Source organism: Rhincodon typus, chromosome 16, assembly GCF_021869965.1.
Source record: "Rhincodon typus isolate 14 chromosome 16, sRhiTyp1.1, whole genome shotgun sequence".
Lineage (NCBI taxonomy): Eukaryota > Metazoa > Chordata > Chondrichthyes > Orectolobiformes > Rhincodontidae > Rhincodon > Rhincodon typus.
Window position 1 is genome coordinate 56,273,724 of NC_063347.1, and position 20,681 is coordinate 56,294,404.

The window sequence follows — 20,681 nt, forward strand, 5'->3', positions numbered from 1 at the left end:
ATTGCTGGTCCTCCAGTGTAATTGGGTCATAATCCTGGAACTCTTTCTCTAATAGTGGTTCAATAAAACAGCTGACCATCATCTACTCAAGGGAGAAGTTGGGACTGTTTTCTTTGGAGAAGACAACATTTAGAAGAGATTTGATAAAGATACACAAAAAATTAGGAAATGTTGTTTCCATTCGTGGAAGGATTGAGAACAAGAGGGGACAGATTTTAATATATTTGGCAAAAGATGCAAAAGTGACATGAAGAAGAATATTTTCATGCAGTGAGTAGTTAGGATCTGGAATGCACTGCCTGGGAATGTGGTGGAGGCAGGTTCCATCATGACATTTGAGGGTTTCGGTTTATTGTCTTAAAATGAAGGATGTGCATGGCTACTGAGAGAAGGCTGGGGAAAGGGATAAGGTAAATTGTTCCTATGGACAGCCAGCACAGACACAATGGGCCAAATGGCCCACCTTTATGTTCTGTAATAACGTGGTGAATTTGAGACAGAAGTCTTCCTTTAAATAGTTATATAACTCATGTAAAAATATTCTTTGGACATTTTTTCTGATTTTACAACATTTAATCACAGTATTGTTGAGTCTTATTAGATCCTGGGGCTGTGATGTAATTCTGGCATTTGAAGACACAGTTTGTTCCATGCTCTTTTCCTTAAGGTGTGCAACTCCATGACAAAAACATGAAAAAGTAAGGATACATAGATGGATCACTGGACAAAATGGAGATATACTTACAATTACAATGGCAGGGATTGATTTCCCAAACATCACAACAATCAACACAGGTATTTTATTCCTCAAAGGCATCTGTTGTTTCCACTGAGTTCAATGTCCAAGATTCAGTACTTCTGGTCTGTGCTGAATTACCTGAACACTACATTGGTATGATCAGTTTGAATACACCTAAATTGGGCTAATTTTAATCTTAATGGCTCAAAGTTTGTATCCTTTCTATTTTCCTGTATTATTTCCTGTTGGCTCATTCTGTTTTCCTGGTTACAGTTAAGTTACATTCAAGATAAAAAGTAAAAAGAGTCAACAAACAATACCTTATCATATTTGAACAAACTCTCCAAGAACTTGGCTGGGTCTTGCAAAAGTCCTTTTCCAGGTTCCCAATAGTCATCTACTTTAGTGCCTGGTTTTTCTCCTGCGACTTTCTTTGGCTTAATTCCCTTCATAATACAGACTGCTTCAATCACCAACTTCACGCCGACAGGAGGGCGTTGCATACCTCGCACCTGTTATTACAGTAGAAGTAACATTACCTTCACATGCCAAATCTTTTGAAAACACATTGTCATTCTGTTTCCAAAAGAGAAATACTAAAAATACTGTACTGGGAATCTAAAGTGTCATGTTGGACCTGAAAAGCAGGAGGGACTTCCACTTGAGAGTGAGTTAAGTTTTCCTGATTGGGTTCTTCTCAGTTCATTATGAATGTATGCACATGTATATTACCAAATTTTATGGGCAGGAAGATCTGAAGCCTACTGGAATCTTCTGTACTCCAATGTCCAGGTGCCATATTTAAATGCACCCAGACAGCACTTCGCTCTCTGCAACCCAGGAGCATCACAACCTTTGCACATCATCCGACTTGCCCCTGGAGATGTCAGAGACCAGGCAAAAAGTGGCACCATCCCCTAGTTATGCCCCCCTAGATTTTCTCCTAAGGAGATCCATTAGAGAAGGGAAGTTCCTTTTCCTCAGGAAGTTAACAAAAGGCTATCTTAAATTATGAAGGCAGCCTGCACAAACATGTCTGTAGAAGACAGTGCCTGTGGGTGGCTCAAGAGAACCTGCCTTCAGTAACACAACAGGATGAATGATCTGCCATACTCTCCCAGGTTATATACACCATTATTTACTCAATGCTTAGTGCTCCTATGAGTGACAATTAACATTGTAAGTTTGCTATTGCTAACAGCTGAATTAGAGAAGGTTGGGTACCAGGTATTTCCAAGAGACAGCTCAAGTGCAATCAATGTCTGTCAATTGTTTGCAGCTACAAACATAGCACTATTCACACACCCTCAACCTCTGCCAGGATTCACACTTAAATCATTACAGAAGCTACAACACTTAGCAGGCTTGTAAACCATCAGCACAATGACCTTTCAGCACAACCAGAAGAACATACTCTGTACATATGATAGTTTTTCACTAAAACCTTGCATGGAAAAAGACACACCTACAGAAAATGACCTTTTGAGTTGAGTTCCCTTTGAGTTCAGGTCCTCTTGCTTGCCATGGTCAGGTTTGTTGGTGTCAGCCAGTGTAGTTGCCTTGCTTGTGCAGTCTTGTTAGCCTGGTCAGGATTCACCCTGAACTCATGCTGCATGTGCTTCATATCGACAAGCTGGGCTATATATGACTGAAATTTATCATGAACTGATTAACATGGAGAAGTCTTCATCCTTAACTCTAAGCTTTTGTGCAAAGAAACTGGAAGGCACTGAGTAACTGAAGATTTTGTACTCAATGGAGTTGGAGAAAGCAATCTACCCCGCCAGTCCCATGCCTTATATCTCTATCCAATTTGTGAACAGACATGTTTCTCCCTTTTGGCTAACATAATTGTGCCCCTGAACTTAATTCCAGCTATCTGGGATGTTAATAAGTATGACATGCTAATAAATGTAAAACAAAGGTTGGGAAACCTGACCCACCTGAAAAATTCTGAGAATGTAATAAAGAAGTTTAACCCACCATCAGGAAACTGTCTTTTTGCTCACTGCCCAGTTAAATTTCTTTGCCCACTCTTCTATCTGCTCTGGGTGAGTCTGAAAAATTCTGTTTCTCTCCAGTGATGCTGCTTGTCCTGTTGAGCATTTCCAGCATTTTCTCTTCAATTTTAATTGGTGCTTTCATCAAGATGAAGGATGTCAGTGTTGGGAAATGGAATGTTTTGAAATTTCAGTGTTGATATTATGAACAGCAGTTAAATGCAAAATAGAGTTGACCCATTCCACATTAATAATTTACTTCAACTGCAGCTTAAAGCCCAACTCTTCTAAAATCACATTTTTCCAGTCTGCACACTGGCTGTCTTGAGAATACGTTGAATAAGACTGCATTTAATGGTTGTTTCATAACAGGATCTATGCCTGCACAAAACTGAGATGACTTGGAAATCGCTGTTCCTCCAGTGTCACTGGGTCAAAATCCTGGATCTCCTTCCCAAACTGCATTTGTTGGAGTATTTTCAACAAACAGACAGGGATGACTTTCATTCCATCTGTCCAGACTGGAATTAAATCCAAGATCTATGTAATAAAACATTAACATCTAAACCACGTGTCATTCGAATGCTGAGCAATGAATAACTTGAATGATATGAATAAATGCCACAAATTGAGTAATTGCTATGAACCATAGCAATAAGACTTCTCATACCTTATCAGTAAATATATTTAATAAAATAAATACATACTCAAAAGGGTGTTCCAAATATCAGTGATTCTATCATGATTGCATTGACTGTTGTTTTTCTGTTATTGTAAAATTAATGTGAGAAACTGTGCTTTATGATGAACATGATTCTTCATGTCCACCAAAAGATCTTACAATACACTAAAAGTTGAATACACTGTGTCAAACAGATAAGAAACTTGGTTAGAATTTGCAAATGTGCAACTGCAGGGAGACACATTAATAATTAGAGCTGAGTAATTTTAGCAGGCTAAATCTCCAGAAGAGGATGACAGAGAAAGGCATACTCAAAAGATACATAAGAAGGTAAAAGTTGTATTGTGTGCTGCTTTCACATAGACATTTTTGTATCTTTTTCATGCAGTAAATCTAAATGTGTCTATTTAGGCTTTAATAATACCATAAAACATTAAAACTTATGAGAAAAGCACCTAACCTTTCCATGTTAGAAATGTAAGCAGCAACATTCTTCACTACAAATCTCCCACAATCTTAGGTCTCAGATTTGTTGTTCATGGCATACATACTACTTCAATTTGATGAGGGTTGAGGAAGAGTTTGTCAAATTTAATGGATAACGGTAAGAAATCGTATATTGTAGATACATTACATAGAATCACAGAGATATACAGCACGGAAACAGACCCTTCAGTCCAACTCATCTATGCTGACCAGATATCCTGAATAAATCTAGTCCCATTTGGCCCATACCCCTCTAAACCCTTCCTATTCATGTACCCATCCAGATGCCTTTTAAATGTTGTAATTGTAGCAGCCTCCAGTACTTCCTCTGGCAGCTCATTGTATACACACACTACCCTCTGCGTGAAAAACTTACCCCTTAGGTCCCTTTCAAATCTTTCCTCTCTCACCTTAAAGCTCTTTTGGTTTCCTATGCCCTCTTTTGGACTCCCCCACCCCGAGGAAAAGATCTTGTCTATTTACCCTATCCATGCCCCTCATGATTTTACAAACCTCCACAAGGTCACCCCTCAGCCTCTAATGCTCCAGGGAAAAAAGCCCCAGTCTCTTCAGCATCTCCCTATAGCTCAAACACTCCAACCCTGGCAACATTCTTGTAAATCTTTTCTGAACCCTTTCAAGTTTCACAACATCCTTCCTATAGCAGGGAGACCAGAATTACATGCAGTATTCCAATAGTGGCCTAATCGGATCTTCATTGTTTAAAAAAGCATCATTCTTCACAATTTGCAAAACAGAATCAAGTTACCAGGAGGAAGAATTGCAAGCAGCACTGACATTAATGTCATGATATCAATCCTATGGCCTCTTCTCATAGCTCAACATTAAATAATAAGCCTTTGCTCAAGAGGAGTGAAGCCATACACACCAAAGTAAAACAATGAATGTTGACAATACTGAGATCCATAACTCTTTGGCCTTTCATCAAAGGGTACAAGGTTAGGCAAAATGAATGGTGATGAATGAAGAAAATATTGCCAGTCATGCGCTATCCTTCTTCCTAGTATGAGACTCATACCTGGCCTGCTTTCTTGGGAAGACAGTATGAATTCTAATTGGTTAATCTTACAACTGCTTTTGAATGTTAACATCTAGGGCAGAATTGTAATGAACGTTATCTGCTTTCAAAATCAGTACAGAAAAGACCTTTCGGCCCATCAAGTCTGTACTGCAAAAGCTACACTAAATCTACACCGTTCAACCTTCTAGCACCAGGTTATTTCATTTCAAGTGCTCATCTAAGTAGTTTTTAAGGGTTGTGAGGGTTCCTGCCTTAACGATTATCCTAGGCAAAACATTCCAGATTCCCATCGCTTTCTTTGTGAAATATTTTTTCCTCAAATCCTCTCTAAACCATCTACCTTTCACTTAAAATTATGCCACTTATTATTGATCTTCGAATAAGAGGAGTAACTGTTTTGTATTCACTCTATCCATGCCTCTTGCAATCTCATACCACTCTAACAGGTCTTCCCTAAAACCTTCTCTACTTCAAAGAAAACAACCCAAGCTTATCCAGCCTCTCTACATAGCTAAAGTGCTCCATCCCAGGCAACATCTTGGTGAATCTCCTTTGCATCCCCTCCAGTGCAATCACATCCTTCCTATAGTGCGGACAGCAGAACTGCATACAGTACTTCAGCTGTGGCCTAACCATAGTCCTATAAAGCTCGAAACTAACTTCCCTGCTCTCATAATTTATCATTACTTTTGAAAAACTATCAACATAAGATATGCAATTTGCACAATACATCCAGAAATTGTCACTGTACAACGAATCCAATATGGTCTACAAATTCAAAGGGTAATTCTTGCTGAGCTAGCTGTCAGTAATTGCTGTGTACTTTGCTACATGATCATCAATACCCTACTCAGAAAGCATGGAGCATTCATCTTTATTACGAGTGTGACATTATCAATTGGAATTTCACCATTTCAGGATCATTCATTTCATGATAATCTCACCAATTTTTATGTTCTGTCTCTGTGCTGAAGATGGTATTTTGGTTTTGAAAACCTCGGAAAGCCATTCCCTTTTGAACAGGATTTGTGCTCAGTATTTTATTTTTGAAGACACGTATGCTTTTCTTTTGAACATATTCTAAACTTATCAAGAAAACAAAGCTTTGAAATATGAAAGAGAAATGTAACTTGTTACTTGTGACATATGTTAATTCCTTCTGGAATAGCCGCCTTTTTCCCTAACCTCATGCCTGATCCTCCTTGTCACTGCTGAGAAGACTGTAAACTCCCCGTATTCTGCAACCCTGTTCCTACAGCTTTTTATTAAGAATCCCTGACTGGAGATGTTGTGATCGGTCTTTGTTCCCTTTCCAGAGCCTGCTTTGATGATCACCAGTTTTTACAATTTGTCTGGAGCTGGAAGCTGTGGCCAAATAATGAGTTCAGGAGGTCTGGGCTTTGTTCTGGCACAAGGAGGATCCAAGGATTCATGGGTTGTCTGTACATATCCATCAGGAATGGGTTGCTTTGACATCTGGGGATTTGGATGTTGCTGTCCAGTGTGCAGGCAATCATGGGGTATATGTGCATTTTGCTTTCCTGGTGCGTTGCATATGCACATAGCTTACAGGGAATATTGGTCTGAGATGTAGAATATCAAGTCCTGGGGACTTATACTTCAGTCCCATTAATTTCTGCAGCATATCCTTCTTACTGATACTGATTTCCTTTAATTTCCCATTCTTATTTCAAATTCCTTTGACTCTACCTGTAATGAACTCACATTTGTCTTAGTTAATGTTTCTTTTGTACATACCCATAGAAGCTTTCATAGTTCCTTTTCAAGCTTTTGACTAGTTTACTTTCATATTCTACTGCTCTCTTTTTATATCAGTTTCTGTGCTCTGTGCCAAAATCTTCACAATCCTCAGGTTTATTTCTATTTTTGGTAACTTCCATCCCATCTAATTCATCCAAGCACCAATTTCTAGCCAGCTTTCCCACCCCCTACCCTGTGCCACTCCTGCTAGTGATACCCTCTGCCCAGCTTCTCCACCCTCTTGGCCAAGACACAGTGGCTTATTCATTAGCCGCTGAATGCATGCAGCACTAAACTCCCACTTGTTTATCGCCTTTATATATCTACCAAAGTTCCAAAGCTTTTGTTTCTATGCACTTTCAAATAGATTTCAATTGGCAACTTGATTGCCTTAATTTTTTTCTCACTGCAGAGGCCACGCTCTCCACCAATACTGATGGCTGCCCTTTGGAAATCTGGATCTGACACAAAGGTGTCGGACTTCATCAGCCTTCCTAATCCTCTGATGCTGCTTGGCCTGCTGTGTTCATCCAGCTCTACACCTTGTTATCCCAGACTTCTATTCTTACATCTTTTGTCTCAATACTCCACATTATCTCACTCAGGCTGCCTTTGAGCCTATCCATAAAGGGCTCAGATAATTCAGTCTTTGGTAATAATATTAGGTGCAACCTCATGGAGTGCACAAGGAGGAGATCAGAAAACTGGGGGAGCAGCTGGTCCGATGCAAATTGATCATAGGCCACTCTCATGTGCCAACTTTGAAAAGGTACACACTTCTCAGGTTAGGGTAGGTTTAATTCTTCTCAGCAGGATTGGAAATCACGAAACTTCATCTCTGGATGTTAACAAGACTATTAATTAGCCCTTTCTCATTTTGTTATACCAGATGTAAAATAGCAGATTCTCTAGTTGGGTTCTCAACACACTGTTCTACAAAAAAAAACTCATACGCATGCCACGAATTTGTAGATGCAGAAAGGATTTTTCTCTTGCTTGGGCAGTCTACAACCAAGGGATACAGTCTCAGAATAAGGGGCCAGCCATTTCCAACTGTGATGAGGGGAAATCTCTACTTAGAATTGAATCTTTGGAATTCTCTATCCAAGAGGGCTGCGAAAACTCAGTCATTTCTAGAAACATTTCTAGATATGAATGACATCAAGGAATATGGGGATAGCATGGGAAAATAGTATCGATATCATTGATTAGACATGATCTAGAATGGTGGAGCAGACCTGAAATGTTGAATGGCTTACTCCTGCTCCTATGTTCCTATGTTAATATTAACTATATATTGATTGTGTGCAGGCATTGGGCATTAAATAGGGATTCACATGTGCAATTTGAAGTAGACATATGAAACTGTGGTTATTGCATTATGATCTTGTTTGTAATGTAAATAAATGTCTGTAAAAACGTATAAAGATTGGCTCCGTTTCTATCCTTCATCAACTGGCTTTTCCGATTGCAACAAATAACTTCACAAGACCAGATACATGATTCCTAAAAGCTACATAAAATACATAGGGCATATTGGAAGTAACTGGAAGAAAAAGTGCTAAGAGGTTCACCTCTGTCACATCATTTTTGTTCAGGGACTTCAGGCTGGCTAAAGCCGCATCCAAAGCAGGCAATGCCTCATCTAAGTCTTTTTGAGCATCATCAGCAATTGACTGGGCTATATTTGCCTTTGCTGAAGCCTTTGCCTCCTCTTCACTGACGGCCTTTCGTGTTTCTTCTGCAATAGCAGTATCAACCTAGAACACAAGAGGACTATCAGCAACAACACACAAGCAAACTTTTACATGGTTCAGAATTTCAGTAAGTATAGGCATTAGCTGCAACTTGACATTTCTTTCAAAAGAAGTCAATAAAGTTCTCAACAAACTAACAATGGTGTGCAATCTAAGCAACAAATCTCATTAAACTACTATTTTGTACAATGCTGAAAATTAACTAATCATCATACAGACACATTGATATGAATACTGTTTTAATTTGAAGACAACAGCACTGACAGCACAATTTTGGTACAGACATCTGCTATTGTTGAACTATTGAGATTCAGTTGGCATTTTCATTGATTATCATCCAAGTGCATTACATTGAGGAGTTTAGTTGGGCTTGGTTCCTTTAAGAATCTGGAATTCTTTTGCAGTGAATCTATGAATCTCATTGGAAACTCCTTCCTCTTTGTTACATGTTAAGCAACTCAGGATCACCACTGCTGCATTAAAATCCTAGAACTTCCTTCCTAACAACGCTGTGAGCGTACCTACAATACATAAACTGCAGTGGTTCAAGAAGGTAGTTCAGCACACTTTCTCAAAGACAATTGGGATAGAGTCACAGAATCCCTACAATGTGGAAAGAGGCCAATCAGCCCACCAAGTCTCCACAAACCTTCTGAAAGCGACCCATTTATACCCAGCCCACTGTCTAAGAATAACGGGTAAGCCACTCAGGACTGAGATGAAGAAGAATTTCTTCATTCAGAGAGTTGTGAAACTGTGGAATTCTCTACCACATGCAGCTGTTGGGGCCAGTACATTAGATATAATCAAGAGAAAGCTGGATGTGGCCCTTGTAGCTAAAGGGATCAAGGGGTTTGGGGAGAGGGCAGGAATGGGATACTGAGATTACATGATCAGCCATGATTGTATTGAATGGTGTTGCAGGCTTGAAGGGCCGAGTGGCCTATTCCTGCACCCTTTTTTTATGTTTCTGTCCCTGTAACCCCAAACTTACCATGGCTAATCCACCTAGCCTGCATATCCCTGCACTCTACAGACAACCTAGCATGGCCAGTCCACCTAACCTGCACACCTTTGGACTTTGGGAAGAAACCGGAGCACTGGACAGAAACTCACACAGATACAGGGAGAACACGCAAAGTCCACACAGACAGTCACCTAAGGCTGGAATTGAACCCAGGTCCCTGGCACTGTGAGGCAGCAGTGCATAACACTGAGCCACCATATCATCCTTGCCCAGCCTTGCCAGCAATGCCTACATTCTGTGAAAGAATAGAAAATGTATAATACTCCTGTTGCCATCTTTCCATTAGTCTTAAGGTGTCTGTGGCCCTTTTAGCCAGGCATGAATACATTTAAATAAGAATCCTGTGACCTGCATTGAATCTCCAAAGCCAGTTTAAGTGTGTAGTGAGCGGAATGTCTACGCAGGATGCTGATTAGTAAATGTAAAGTTTGGTATACGGTAAGCAGAGGTCCTTTGAGTTAAGGTAAAAGCTTATTTTTGAGGGACTAGGCTGCTGCTCCATATTTTTCCTCCAATTCCATGATCACAGCAATCCCTAGATTACCTTGTTGCTAGTTTGTGTGGCCACTTCTCTGCCTGATAATCTGCAAGCTCAAAGTCAGAGAGTTGCACTGGAGTATCCAATTGGGGCAGAGAATATCTTGACACTAGGTTAATGAGGCTTGATCTCTGAAAAGGGTTGAGCATCTCAACATCTCCACATCTGCCTCAGCTCATTACCTCCAGATTAGATCCTTTCAATGTTTTCCTGGACAACATCAGAACTTTCGCACTCCTTCAACTTAATTTCATCCAAAACTCTGCTGCTGGTACTCTGACATGTAGCAAATTCTGTTTGTCCATAACCTATTTACTTGCTGACCTCCCTTGCCCCTAGTCCACTAACGTCAAGAGTTTAAAATCCTCATTTTTGTAATGTAATCTCTTCATAGCCTTGCTCTCTGCAATCCTCCAAGGAATTTGTCCTCCGATTCTGACTCTTCGCATCGAGGTTTTAATCTCTCAACAGTGGTAGCCACGAATTCATCTGCCAAAGCGTAAACGATTCCATTTTTAAACATATTCACGTTTCTCTCCTCATTTACAAATATCCTTAAGGCATATTCATTTGATTATTTGGCTTTGATCACTATTATAGAGTTTTCTTATGTGGCCCAGTTTGAGACATATTACTTTGTTAAAAGTGGTACTTAAATGAAAGTATTGCTGAAAATGCCAAATTTGAAGCAATATATAAATTATACTGCAGGAGATTAGGGTGCTGATTAGTTGGCACATTGAATCTGATTGGCTGAGGCACTGCTATGGAGAAGGCAACGGGAGAACCATTAGGTTCACAAAGCTCAGATAATTAAAATAAAAGCGCGAAGCTTAAATAAGGGAAAGGGGGGTATGGAGGGGAGAAGCAGTATCAGATCCTGAGGGAATGTGGATGTCGATACTGGGGACAGGTGGGAGTGTCGGGTTCTGTGTGTATCAGTGTTAGGTTCAGGGATGTAAGGAGTTGGCGAGATGTAGTTGAGTGGTAGTGTATGGTAACTTACAGAGTCAGGTTAACAATTACATCACATCTTTAATTGTCTAACCTTTTCTGGGTAATTAGCTACTTAATTGCAGTTAACCCTCCAAATGCTCCATTTGAAACAAATACTTGTGGAGTGTTCCAAGTGCAGAGGAATTGTGCAACAGAACCTTTAATTTCCCTGAGCAATTCCCACGAAGTCTGCTATGTCTGGGCTTCCACAGGGTCCCAATTTACAACTCCCACCAACACTGTAGAAACCACTATCGGATCATCAGAAAATCCAGGCCAATATTTCCTGATATGGATAGGTTTGTATCAGAGATAGTAGGAACTGCAGATGCTGGAGAATCCGAGACAACAAGGTGCAGAGCTGGATGAACACAGCAGGCCAAGCAGCATTGACATGGTCGAGCAGTTTCAAGGCCGAAGAGATTACGAGAGAGTTGCAGTGGGAGAGAGATCCCCTGAGGTTTGTCCGGAGGGAGGAGGGTAACTTCTTCAGGCTAGGCATCCTTAGAAGAGGCTTCGCAGTGGGGTTAAAATTGAATCAGAGATAGTAGGAACTGCAGATGCTGGAGAATCCGAGACAACAAGGTGCCGAGCTGGATTGGCCTGCTGTGTTCATCCAGCTCTGCACCTTGTTGTCTTGGATAGGTTTGTATTTTGTTTATAGTGATTGCTATGACACTATATACATATTGGGGGTTAGTTAACTCAGTTGGCTGAATGGCTGGTTTCTGATGCAGAGTGATATCAACAGTGCAGCTTTAATTCCAGACTCGCTGAGGTTACCATGGATGTCCTGCCTTCTCAACCTTGGCTCTTGTCTGAGGTTTGGTGGTTAGAACCACCACCAGCTTTTTCTATCTAATGAGACAGTGGGACTTTGGTCACTTTATATAACATATATATTTTTATCAGAGGAAAATCATTATCAAACCAAAGAGATACAAGAAAATGGAAACTTCCATTTTCCTCCCAATTTTGGTCCTACTGTGGGACCAACTGTATCTTTTATGTTCTTATTCCTGATATTAAGTTATTTAACTGTTAACCATGTTAATTTCATTGCAGGCTATACAGATGATATTCACTCTGCTGATGGTAGGCACAGTACTTACACTGCATCAAACAGTAACCAAACTATTCATTTAACTCTATTATACTGGTTTATTGCAATGTCCAAACAGAGTTTTGAGCTGACTGTTATTCAAACAGAGGGCTCCCTGCTAAGGGTGTGGAATATGTCTGACACTACCCATTGGCAATCAATGGTCTTGTCAATATTATGCATTATTATGCTGACTGCAAAAGCAGTACTGTCAGGCTATGAGCAAAATTGGTAATAGGAACTGTAACACCACCAGTCAGATTAAAAATTAAACAAAACTGCAAATGTTAGGAAAAAAATTCTGGAAATACAGAACAAGCAAAAAGACTTTATACAATCAAGATTATAAATCAATTGTTGATTAAGCTAAAGATCACATCAATTGAAAATGACTTTGTGGAGAGCAGTTGGTCTATATGTTTCCTCAGCTGGTTTCAATTACTTGCAGAGGTTGAAGGTAATTTTCTAGGTATTCTTCCTTTATTGGCCCTGGGTTTATTCTAGTGCTTATTCCTTATCCTAGGGGATTATTACATGGCTACAGGGAAATGTTTCATTATAATCCTTCAGCCATAACGCTGTGGGGCAAAATCAATAGAACAATGGGCCTTTAGCAGCCTATCAATTTTGCATTCACCCATATTAACCTTTTTAGAAATAAAACCCCATGTCAGCATAGGATACTTTTCTCTTGCAATACAGTAAATTTCTGATCCAACTTTACAGCATATCCCAACATATTAAATTTACTGTACCTTTATTTTTTCCATTGTTGTTACAGTATCTTGGGCTGCTTCTTCTAGAAGGGGTCTCATGGATTCCAACTCTTCCTGCATTTTAGCCACATCCTCTGCAGTGCGCAGAAGCTAAAGCAGAAAAGCAAGGAAAGATTCAGTAAACTTCCACTGAATGGCATTTAAACCTAGAAATGTGTCAGCATGAGCTGTCACTGATCTATGTTGAATGCTTTAGTGTTGAAATGAGCAATTTTACTGAACAATGAAGTAGCCACAAATCTCGAGTATTTCTGAAAAAATGTACATTTTGTTGAAGTTTTTCATCTTGTAGTCATCAAGCCATTTTGCGAGAATACAAATTCAATGGGTAAACCACCATTTACACTGAATGCATAACAATGCCTCTACCAATCAGAATCCACCTGGCAAGTAATCAGCAATCTCCTCTCATGCAGTGTAAGTATTGGTTTCCCCATTGAATTTACATTTGTGAAATGTTCTACGAGTGCAAGACAAATGCTTTGATCAAATGTGATGTTTTCAAGCAATACTCAAGTTCTGTACAACCAAATTGACGTGGGTGCGATGGTCTTCAGTTCATAGGGCACTGGCACCAGTACTGCAGTGGAAGGTAGTGTGGGTCAGGTTCCTTGCGAATCACAGGGCTTTAAACCAATTAGAAGGGAGGAGAGTTTGGGAGAGGAGAAATGTAGGCTTACAAAGCAACAGGATATGGCGTTATTGCAGGGAAGCCATTTGGTTAATGAATCCAGAGTGGGAAAGGAAGGGACAGAGCGTACAAAATAGAAAAATAGCAGTGAATAAGATCAAAAGTCAAAATAGTGGTAAAAACGTAAAATTAATGCATTTTGAATGCATGAAGCATTTGACAGAATAAATTAGCTAACAGCACAAAAAAGTTAATGTGTATAATCTTATAATCATTACAGAGACATAGTTACAAGGATCAGTAAGCTTTGCACAATCAGGTTGAAGACATCACATCTAGAATGAGAAACAGCCTAGTGAGCATATACTTCGGGGACTTTGGAGGCAGTATGGCAATTTGGTGCAGAAGGGAAGAGGTGCTTTTTGGTAACTAGTTTATAAGGTCTTTTTAACAGGATCAGGGCCCCGGCACAAAACAAAGAGTGACATCACAGGAAAACTGTACGTTTATTGATTGGTAATAGCGGCTAATTTGACCATCTATTATAGGTTGCTTTCAGAGTGAAGGTAAATATGAGAAACATTTACAGATTAAAACTAAAAGACCAGTAAGAAATGTTTCAAAAACAAAATAAGAACTAAGTAAATAAAATGGAGATGCAGGGTAAGGTGATATGATGGTCGATGTAGGAGCTGTGGGAATTGTGGGAATATGAATAGCTAGGGGCTAAATTAGAAAGCAGAACCAAAAAGGTAAAAAAATTTCCAGATTACTACTCAAATCACAAACTAATTGGCAAAGAATCTACAAGATTAAAGAAGTAAACATGTGGCTCAAAGATTGGTGTGAGAGAAACGGGTTCAAATTCGTGAGACTGAAAGAGCTGCAGATGTTGTAAATCAAGAGTCACAAAAATTGAATCAGAGATAGTAGGAACTGCAGATGCTGGAAAATCTGAGATAACAAGGTGTAGAGCTGGATGAACACAGCAGGCCAAGCAGCATTTCTGATGAAGGGTCTAGGCCCGAAATGTCAGCCTTCCTGCTCCTATGATGCTGCTTGGCCTGCTGTGTTCATCCAGCTCTACACCTTGTTGTCACAAAAATTGACTCTGCTTTCTCTCTGCAGATGCTGCCAGGCCTGCTGAGCCTTTCCAGCAATTTCTGTTTTTATTTGAATCCATGGGACATTGGCACCAGTACTAGGGAAGGAGGAAGCTATTCAAATGGGATAGGCTCCACCTGAATCATGCTGGAACCAGAGTCTTGGCGAAGCACGGTGGGTAGAACTTTAAGTTAAATATTTTGCGGAGGTTCTGTTGCACAGAAAATGATAAAATCTAATGAAAGAATTAAGATTACAGGTTAATGATGGCGTTGGTTATCACTAGAAAATAAAATGAAGGGACAGAATGGGTGAATGTAATATTGTACCAAAGAACCATAAAAATGTAGGGAAACACAATAATAGAACAAACTTAAAGGCTTATTATCTTAATGCTCGAAGCATTTGGAATGCGTTAAATAAACCGACGGTGCAAATTGAAGTAAATAAATATGATCTTATAGCTATTACGGAAAATGGTTACAAGGAGATCAAAACTGCGAACTTGACATCCCAGGTATATTTGACATTGTGGAGACACAGGAGGGATGGAAAAGGTGTGGTGGGGTAGCACTGTTAATAAGAAATGAAATGAGGACAGTTGTGAGGGATGACCTAGGCTTGGATGTTGTAGAGTGTATTTGGGCAGAAATAAAACAAGCAAGGGAAAGAAGACATTGGTAGAAGTATTGTACAGAACCCCAAAGAGTAGCTACTCTGTAGGACTGGCTATATATCAACAAATTATAGGACAATACAAAAAGAATACAGCAATAATTATGGGTGACTTTAATCTTCATTTTGATTGGGTTAGTTCAATTAGAAAAGGTAACTATGACAACTAATTCATAGAGTGACATTAAACAAAAAACATGAAACTGCAGATGCTGGAGATTAGAAATAAAAACAGAAATTGCTGGGAAACTCAGTAGTTCTGGAAGCAGCTGTGGAGAAAAAGGAGAGTTAACATTTTGGGTTCAGTTCTGAAGAAGAGGCACTGCTTTCTGTCCACAGAGTTTGCTGAGTTTTCCAGCAAGTTCTGCTTTTGTTGTGTTAATTCATAGAGTGCATTAGGGCTAGTTTCCTACAGCAATATTCCATGGAGCTAACCAGGAATCAGGCTATTTTGGATCTGGTAATGGATAATGGGGCAGGTTTAATAAATTACCTCTGAGTAAAAGATCCCCTGCGAAGTAGTGATCACAACATGATAGAATTTAATATTCAGATCACATGAGAAACATGGAAACAACTGTGTTTAACTTAAATAAAGGAAATTACAATGAAACAAGGATAGAGTCAGTCAAAGTGAAGTGAGCAGATAGATTAGCAGGAATGACAGTAAGCAAACAGTAGCAGGCATTTAAGGAAGTAATTCACTCTCAGCAAAAATAAGAAGGAAGGATTCTAAAAGAGGGATAAAGCAACCATGGCTATTCAAGGAAGTTAAGGAAAGTATTAAGTTGAAAGAAAATTCATATAAGGATGCAAAAGTCAGTGATAGCCGTAAAGATTGGGATAAATTGAGAATGAGCAAAAAAACAATAATGAAGACAGAGAAAATAAACTATAGGGCAAACTACTGAGGAATATAAAAAATGACAATAAGAGCTTCTTTAAATATATAAAAAGGAAGAGAAAGGTCAAAGTGGACACAGACTCTTTAGAAAATGAATCTGGGGAGATTTTTTTGAGGAACAAAGAATTGGCAGAGGAGTTAAAGAGATATTTTGCATTAGTCTTTACAGTAGAAGATACTTTGAACATACCATTACTATGAAAGAATGCGGGGAAGGAATTAAGTACCATCACCATCACTAGAGCAGTAGTACAGTGTATTGGACAAACTAATGGGGCTAAAGGCAGATGAGCCACAGCCCTGATGGCTTGCATCATAGGATCCTAAAAGAGGTAGCTACAGAGATTATGGATGCATCAGTTGTAATTTTCCAAAAATCATTGGAGAGGTACCAGAGAACTAGAAACAGCTAATGTGACACCCCTATTCAAAAAGAGAGGGAGGCAAAAAGCAGGTAACTATAGGCCAATTGGCCTAATATTTATTATTAGAAAAATATTGGAATCAATTATTAAGGAAGTAATAGCAGAAATTTGAAATTCATAATCTAATCAAGCAGAGTCAGCATAGCTTTATGAAAGGGGAAACTGTGTCTGACTAACTTATTAGAGTTTTTTGAGGAAATCACAATCAGAGTGGATAGAGGGGAACCAGTAGATATGTTGTATTTGGACTTCCAGAAGACATTTGACATGGACTTCACAAAAAGGTAAGTCATAAGTTCAGAGCCCACAGTTTTGGAGGTAGTATGTTGGCATGCATAGAGAATTGGTTCATGGGCAAGAAACAGCGTGTGGGGATAAGGTGTTCTTTTTCAGGTTGCCGTCCTAGGACTACAGGGGTCCACAGGGATCAGTGCTGAGACTGCAATTGTTTACAATATATATTAATGACTTAAAACAGGTGATTAGGTAGGTTGCGAGAGGGATACGAACAGTTTACAGAGAGATATTGATAGGGTAAATGAATGGGCAAAAAGTTGGCAAGTCAAGTGTAATGTGGGAAAGTGTCAACTTGTGTATTTTGGAAAGGAGAACAAAAGAACAGAATATTTAAATGGAGAAAGGCTGCAGAGAGCTGCATGGAAAGGGACTTGAGGTACTTGTGCATGAAACACAGAAAGCTAGCAGATAGTGCCATTCAAGGTTGAAATAGACTGACTGGGGAAAAGGCAGGAAAGTGAATTTGAGGATTATCAGATCACCCATGATCTCATTCAATGGTGGAGCAGAATTGATGGGCTGAATGGCCTACTTCTTTTCCTATGTCTTACAATCTTGCACTGTTTGTGACCAGATTTTTTGTCTTATACATCATGGAACTAATAATTTACCTGGTTTAAAGCTAGAGGCCCACACCAGCTGGGCCATTGGACAGGGGTCTCAGGCCAATGTGGTATACTGCATCCGCTGTACCCGGTGTGGCTTCCTCTACATCGGGGAAACCAAGCGGAGACTCGGGGACCGCTTTGCAGAACACCTACGCTCGGTTCGCAACAAACAACTGCACCTCCCAGTCGCGAACCATTTCAACTCCCCCTCCCATTCCTCAGACGACATGTCCATCCTGGGCCTCCTGCAGTGCCACAACGATGCCACCCGAAGGTTGCAGGAACAGCAACTCATATTCCGCTTGGGAACCCTGCAGCCCAATGGTATCAATGTGGATTTCACAAGTTTCAAAATCTCCCCTCCCCCTACCGCATCCCAAAACCAGTCCAACTCTTCCCTGCCTCCCTAACCTGTTCTTCCTCCCACCTATCCCCTCCTCCCACCTCAAGCCGCACCTCCATCTCCTACCGACCAACCTCATCCCGCCCCCTTGACCTGTCCGTCCTCCCTGGACTGACCTATCCCCTTCCTAACTCCCTACCTACACTCACGTTTCCTGGCCCCATCCCCGCCTCTTCGACCTGTTTGTTTCCTCTCCACCTATCCTCTCCTCTATCCCTCTTCTATCCGCCTCCCACTCTCTCCCTATTTATTTCAAAACCCCCTTCCTCTCCCCCTTTTCTGATGAAGGGTCTAGGCCCGAAACGTCAGCCTCTCTGCTCCTATGATGCTGCTTGGCCTGCTGTGTTCATCCAGCCCTGCACCTTGTTGTCCCTTATCAGGGTTTCTGTTGTGTCTGGTCTTACACGTCTTCATGCTGGAGTGCAACATCTGAATTAAAAGCTTCACTTGCAGTTGGGGTCCATGGAAGATATACTAGCATGCATTTCTGGGTACCCTCCTGTGTGGCATCCTGCAAGCAAGCATGCTTACTACCAACCTGCTGTGAAGAGCTAACTTAGCAGAAATGATGAAACAAACCTAGAGACTTGCTGTTCTTTGGGACTCTAAAATTACCAAAACCAACCAGCAGAGAGTACCACCTTGTCCAGGCCACCTTTCATCCTGTTTCTGTCAGTTCTTAGCATTTGTATCTTTATATCGATCAGCACAGAGAAGAGGCTAAGCAAGTCCAGATAGCTCTTGGGTGTGATGTAGTTGTATCTGGAAAGCTCTGCCTGATACTGCAGGGATTTCTTTGCGACTGTTTGGTGAATATAGACACACATTTTGACCTTCAGGGAAGAAATGAAGAAAGCTCAGTTTTGCATGCAGATTGACAAAAGAAACTGTAGACCATTATTTTGAAGAGCCTAGCAATTGAAATCTCACCAGTGCAGTCATGATGCCTGGCCTGGATTCGAGCTCTGGCAGCTCCCCTAGGTAAGTATTCGCAACAGACATGAGTGCTTCAGTTGGCCATTCATTAAACCAATCAATGGTACAGCATGTCACAAGAGATGGGAACTGGCGCAGACGAGCCCTGAATATTTCTCCAATTGGACTGAGGACATGAAAACATAGCAGGTTTTGATGAGAATTACTCACAAAAATATCACAAGTAACATTTAGCTATGCAGCATTTTAGTTAATTACACAATCATGGAGTGTGATTTAACCAAATTGTAGATTTGATAGGCTACTTTGAAAACATTCTTGTTTTCTGGCTTAGCTCAATGTCAATACTTATAGAGGTAAAATTCAATCACAAGTTAATACTGCTTGACGGAGAAACATTCCTAGATGCACCTACACCAAGGGGATTGCAATGGTTCACTGTCACCAAAGGCAGCTAATCTCACATCCCATGAAAGAATAAAAACAATAGAAAAGCAACAGAGAAACCCTCAACTCATTGAAAAAAAGTAATGGATTTGCACCTGAAAAGCTGTAATTTGCAAGGCTACAGGTGCTGGTAAGTGGTATTTGAATGGGCAGTTAGTTTATTCAGCCAGTCCAGATACGTGTGCTGAATTGCCTTTGTCTGTGCTGTATCTTTTCTAAGGTTTTCTGGTTCTATGGTGCTTTGGGGAGTTACTCTCATCTTACATTTGGAATTTGGGTCTTTGGTCTATGTTTGGTCGAAGGATATAATTAGTTCTGGAGGTGATTCACCTCAGGAAAACTGAGCATAGGTGGTGAAATTGACTGTTTGGTTTGAATTTGCCCTGCATTTTATGGACATTTTGAACTTTGTCAATTAGATGCAAGTGTTGTACTTATACTGGAACAGTTTGACTTTGGATATGGCTAGTTCCTTTGCAGTCTTGGCTGTATCCAGTGCAGTCAGTCATTCCTTGATATCATATGGAGTGGCATTTGTCATGTCAGGGACCTAAAGAAGAGGTAAAAATGAATCACCTATTGAGCACTTCTGGCTGAAGATGGTTGCAAATGCTTTAATTTTGTATTTTGCACTAACTTGCTGCGTTCTGCCATCATTAAGGAGGATATTCATGGAGTCTCTTCCTGCCCTTAGTTGTTCAATTGTCAACCACCACTCACAACTGGATGTTGCCAGACTGCAGAGTTCTGACCTGATTTTTTTTTAACTTTGGGATCACTTAGCTCTGTCTATAGTGAACTGCTTTTGCTGTTTAACAAACATATACTCATGTTTTGTAGCTCCATGAGGTCCACACCTACTTCTTATGTGCACCTAGCACTGATCCAGGAATGTTCTCCTAGGCAAGTTAGTGAAACCTGTGTTGGTTTCCTGGTTTGATGGCAATAAGGGAGTAAGGGATATGCAAGGCAATAAAATTACTGATTGTGGTGGAGAACAATTCTGTTGCTTCAAGTGCCTCACAATGCCTCATTGATGTGCAATTTTGAGCTGCTAGGTCTGTTTTGAATCAATCCCATTTAGACAAACACAATGGATTGAGACTTTAGTGTGAAGGTGGGACTTCACTTTCATAAAGACTTTCTGGTGGTCACTTCTACTAAGACAGCCATGGACAAATTCATCTGTGACAGGTAGACGAGTGAGGACAAAACCATGTAGTTTTCTTCTCTCATTTTGGTTTCACGCCACTTATCACAGGCTCACTTTGGCAGATAATGTTCTTCAGGACTTGGCCAGTTCAGCCAGTAATGTTCTGCCAAGAAACTCTTGGCAAGGGGTATT

General features: G+C 40.3%; 1 protein-coding gene across 1 annotated transcript in view; it reads right to left on the minus strand.

Moving 5' to 3' along the window:
- dnah1 (dynein, axonemal, heavy chain 1) overlaps window positions 1-20,681 on the minus strand; it is a 395,000-nt gene that overhangs the window by 106,567 nt on the left and 267,752 nt on the right. The window contains exons 52-56 of the mRNA XM_048606524.1: window positions 18,884-19,055; window positions 18,595-18,786; window positions 12,886-12,996; window positions 8,285-8,470; window positions 1,060-1,251 (exon numbers count right to left, since the gene is read on the minus strand). Coding sequence (XP_048462481.1) covers window positions 1,060-1,251; window positions 8,285-8,470; window positions 12,886-12,996; window positions 18,595-18,786; window positions 18,884-19,055 — 853 coding nt within the window. The remainder of the gene's footprint in view (window positions 1-1,059; window positions 1,252-8,284; window positions 8,471-12,885; window positions 12,997-18,594; window positions 18,787-18,883; window positions 19,056-20,681) is intronic.